At 40.3% G+C, this 4,351-nt stretch overlaps 1 protein-coding gene across 1 annotated transcript; it reads right to left on the bottom strand.

The window, feature by feature from the left end:
* Positions 1–242: 242 nt before the first annotated feature.
* Positions 243–3,202, bottom strand: sox11a (SRY-box transcription factor 11a). Its single transcript, XM_029713952.1, has one exon. It carries the CDS (start codon positions 2,933–2,935, stop codon positions 1,862–1,864), a length of 1,074 nt encoding a protein of 357 aa, XP_029569812.1. The 5' UTR covers positions 2,936–3,202; the 3' UTR covers positions 243–1,861.
* Between the last annotated feature and the right edge of the window lie 1,149 nt (positions 3,203–4,351).

Below are 4,351 nucleotides of genomic sequence, written 5' to 3' on the forward strand. Positions count from 1 at the left end.
CAGTTGAGTTTGGCCAATATGCAATTGTGTTATGTACTGATCATTACTATTCCTATGCAATATGTATATACTAAGCAATATTGTTGTTGTTCCCATGCAATATAATTGATATGTTTTCTGTGGCAACAAAGAGGTCTGTTCTGACAAAAATATGCATCTAACATTTTCTGTCATGACACCTTTTCATGATCAACAAAGGAGCACGTGTTACATAATGTGTTATTCACAAACTGAAAGGACAGTTGATGGTGGTATGTACTTGTTTATTAAAAGATGAGTCAAAGAGAGATTCACACTTGGAACGTGAAATAACTACTGCCATGAACTTTTTAATATTTTCCTGGCATATAATTAAGTCATATTCCAAACATTGTATTCAAACAGACTTCATATGTAAGACCCACATAAAAATAAACAATATCTTTCTGAAGTGCAAGAAACATAAATACAGGTTTATGGTTAATGTTTAAGAAAAGAAGGCAGTCTTCAGTTTAAAATAAAACGTTTCATTTCATGAAACAGGACTATGGAATGTTCTTTTTTGCTTTCTTGTTTGACTTTTGCCAGACCACCCACATAAAAGTATGCCACTTGCAGGACTTCTACTTTTTTCCTTCCAGAAGTTTGGGGTTTTACAGTTTGGTTGAGATATGTTTTGGATATGCCCAATATGCAAACTAGTGGGTCAAATAAAATTCAAATTTGTATCTTTGTTTTGTCTTTTAAATGTATCACACCACATGGCCATATTAAGTCATTTTGTATCAGTTCCAGCTGATTTATTTATTTTCTGTCAAGGCAGACTTCCGCATCATGACAGATAATGATGTTGACAGTGCACAAGGCTGTTTTTCCATCACTTGCTACAAAAATGCAGATGGTCTGTATTTTAAGAGTATATATTGCACAAACAATGAGGGGGAAAAACAGTATGTGCCATAAAAAATACCAAAATCCAGTTTCACACCTGCGATTTGGGACCCATCCACATATCACGAGTATGATATACATAAACTCCTAACTTTACTATATTACAGTACATATACAATCTTGAAACTAGTCCCAGCACTGAGGTATGTTGTCCCCATGATGCCATTGTATCGTCTACAAATACTGAACAAATCTGCTCTACAACTGTACAAAACCTTAAAATCCACAAGGCATTTTGATGCAAGTTTTAATTTAACTTAATCCTTAAAACCAGGACTCCCTTGCATGCTAAAACAAATGATAAAGGGAAGAAGTGCCTGAAACTCACTGAAAGCACAGTAAGAACATTCCCTTTTAACTGTACAAAAATATGCCTGAAAATATCTTACTTTTCTTTTAAAAAGATGAGGTCTGTTATGTATCAAAATGTTTCCTCCACAACTGTATTCTGAAGAGGTTTAGGCTGCTTAATTTCAAATCAGGAGGTAAACGGAATCAGTTACAAAAAAAAACGTTTGCGGCATATAGAAATTACATAAAACCGTTGTAAAGTAACATCCTGAACGATGTCAGTTCACAGATTTTCTTTAGGTCAGTCCACAGTCCTACGTGTTCAGCTCCCTGCAGTTTTAAGAGGATAAGATGCATAGAAGTTCACAGATGTTTCCCTTTGTGGTCCGTTTTAGTTTAATAGTAATTGTAGACCTACAGAAAAAATCCATAAAACCCTGTCATGCTGCCAGAAAAACGTCTGCAGACTTTTTTTTTGCTACAGTAGGCTACCAGCTTCATAAGCATCTAATTCCTCAAACCTCACCTCGTCTCCTCCCCCGGACCCCTAGAAACCACAGAGGAGGCAGGGCTATAGGAACAACTTGAACAGGACATCATTTCATTTATCATTCTCTGTTACTACTCGGATACTTTAAATTTAGTATGTGAACACCAAGTCAGAAAAGTTCGCCTCCAACCAGTCCCCTGCTATCATTTCACTGAGCTCTGGTGTGCAATAGTCTGGAAATTCAAAGTGAGAGCCCAGACTGCCCTCGCTGAAAGAGTCCAAATCTTTATCCACAAGAGAGAGGGAAAGATTTCCTGAATTCGTGTTTCCCAGCTCCTGCCCGTGAGCGCTGGGGGCGAAATTTAAACTGAAGTCAAAAAGCAAGTCGTCCGCGTCCTCACTGGAACTGGAAGATGTGGAAACTGACCGAGAAGATGCTGGTGAGACGGAAGCAGGGTACATTGTGCTCTGCTTAGTAATGTTTTTGAAATTGTAAAACAGTCTGTTCGGTGCCGCATTCCGTACTTCTTCATACATGCTGGTCCCCTCGGACTCAGCCGAGGAGCTCAAAGTTGGGCTCGCGGGAACTTTTGCTACATTATACAGCCTCATCTGCTCCTCGTCCTCCTGTTTAATCCGCATACCATAGGCCTCCTCGTATTCATCCGCGTCGTCATCATCTGTGAGTTCAGTTTTAACCGTCTTTGTAACTTTGGGGAACACACGGTCACCTCCGTAGCTGTGAGACGATTTAGATTGGGTCTTAGCCTTTATTTTTGAGCATTTCTTACCGGGAGTCTTTGCCATTTTGCTGCTAGATTTCTCTGGAAATGGTGCTGATGGTTTTGAACTGTCAAGCTTTGGCTTTTTCTTGGGTCTATACTTGTAATCGGGATAGTCAGCCATGTGTTTTAACCTGAGTCTCTCTGCTTCCCTGATGAAGGGAATCTTTTCACTGTCCTTTAGCATCTTCCATCGCTTTCCCAGCCTTTTGGAAATCTCGGCGTTATGCATGTCCGGAGACTGCTCCATGATCTTTCTTCTTTCAATTTTAGACCAAACCATAAATGCATTCATAGGTCTCTTTATATGACCGGTTGCTGTCTTGCACCAGTCTGGGTTTATCGGAACGGGGCTGCAAGCCATAAATTCGCTCTCCTCTGAATCTGTAGCCTCCCTTGACATGCTACCCTCCGTCTCGCTGTTGTCGGTGTGCTGCACCATGGTCTCGTTTTAAAGTTATCTTCCCCCAGACGTTGCAGTGTCTATAACAGCCCACTGCCAAGTCTTTGTATTCGCTTCGCCAACGTGTCCACGTCCTCTATGTCTCGAACTCTGTTCTCTTTTCCAGATTTACAAACTGCCTTCTTAACTAGTTATTAGCTTTTTCATGTCCATTACGTCATTGATAAGTGTCCAATCACGTCCCCTCCACTCCGCCCAACAGACTCCGTACAGTCCCTTAACCCTTTAGACCGCCCTTGCTAGCTCCCATTGGAGGTGGGATTTGGAGGTAGGTAGTGTTGTACGGTGTCTGGACCCATGCTGCGCGAGACATGCATATTAAACACACACTTAGCTCACAGTGCCCGGAACATGAACATGCAATGAGGAGCGCAAATGATAAAACTCTCTCTCCATTTCTGATTTTAGTCGTGCTGAAAGAAATGCATTCAGATTGTATAGCACGGAAAGAGTTGGAGATACGCACAGTAGCCTAGTAATAATGTATCCCGACTCACGCGCCTTGAAAATGTATCCGTTTACAGTTGTTGTTTCTTTTTTCTTCTTCTCTTAAATTGGATACACTGAAGGTGGCGCTTGGACACTGTTGCAGCGCGCGGACTGGACACATTGTATCATCAGTGGCGTGTGGACCTCAGTAGCCTTTAGAGTAATTCAAAGTTATTAGGCTAAATGGCAACAACAGAATCACACGTTTTCAGGCCTTGTTAATCGCATGCAGCTGTTTAATAAGTGAATTAACTGAAATCTCATTAGTTCACCTGTTTTTAGGATAATTTGCTCTAATAATTCACACTGTGATGAGCAATGTACTTTTTGTTGATTTTATAATAATAATACTTTTTTGAAACACTGTTTAGTAATCTAATATTAATCCATTTATACCCACTCAAAAAAAGTAAGGTAATATTTCAATCAACCAACTGTATCTAATGTATTGTTATAAAGAGCATCCTGTTGATGCTATTGCTCTTTAGCTCCGACACCATGCAACGTCTAGTCTCCCTCTGAATTCAATTTCAATTTATTAAGGGCTTTATTGGTATGGGAAATATGTTAACATTGCCAAAGCAAGTGAAGTAGATAATAAACAAAAGTGAAATAAACAATAAAAATGTAGAGTAAAGATTACACTCACAGAAGTTCCAAAATAATAAAGACATTTAAAATGTCATTATGTCTATATACAGTGTTGTAACGATGTGCAAATAGTTCTCTCTCCTTGTTGAGTTTGCTGTGTCAGGAGGCAGCAGTACAGTGTCGGTCTCCCTCCCTGCTACTGTTCAGATCAGACTGCACCCCCGTTGTCGGGCTCTGGGTGGCAGCCAGCAGTGCTATTGGAGGTTGGGGACTGTTTTTTTTCCCCCCCTCGCCCCCTAGAGGGCAATCACTTAT

Source organism: Salmo trutta, chromosome 25 (genome assembly GCF_901001165.1).
Source record: "Salmo trutta chromosome 25, fSalTru1.1, whole genome shotgun sequence".
In the NCBI taxonomy this organism is placed as follows: domain Eukaryota; kingdom Metazoa; phylum Chordata; class Actinopteri; order Salmoniformes; family Salmonidae; genus Salmo; species Salmo trutta.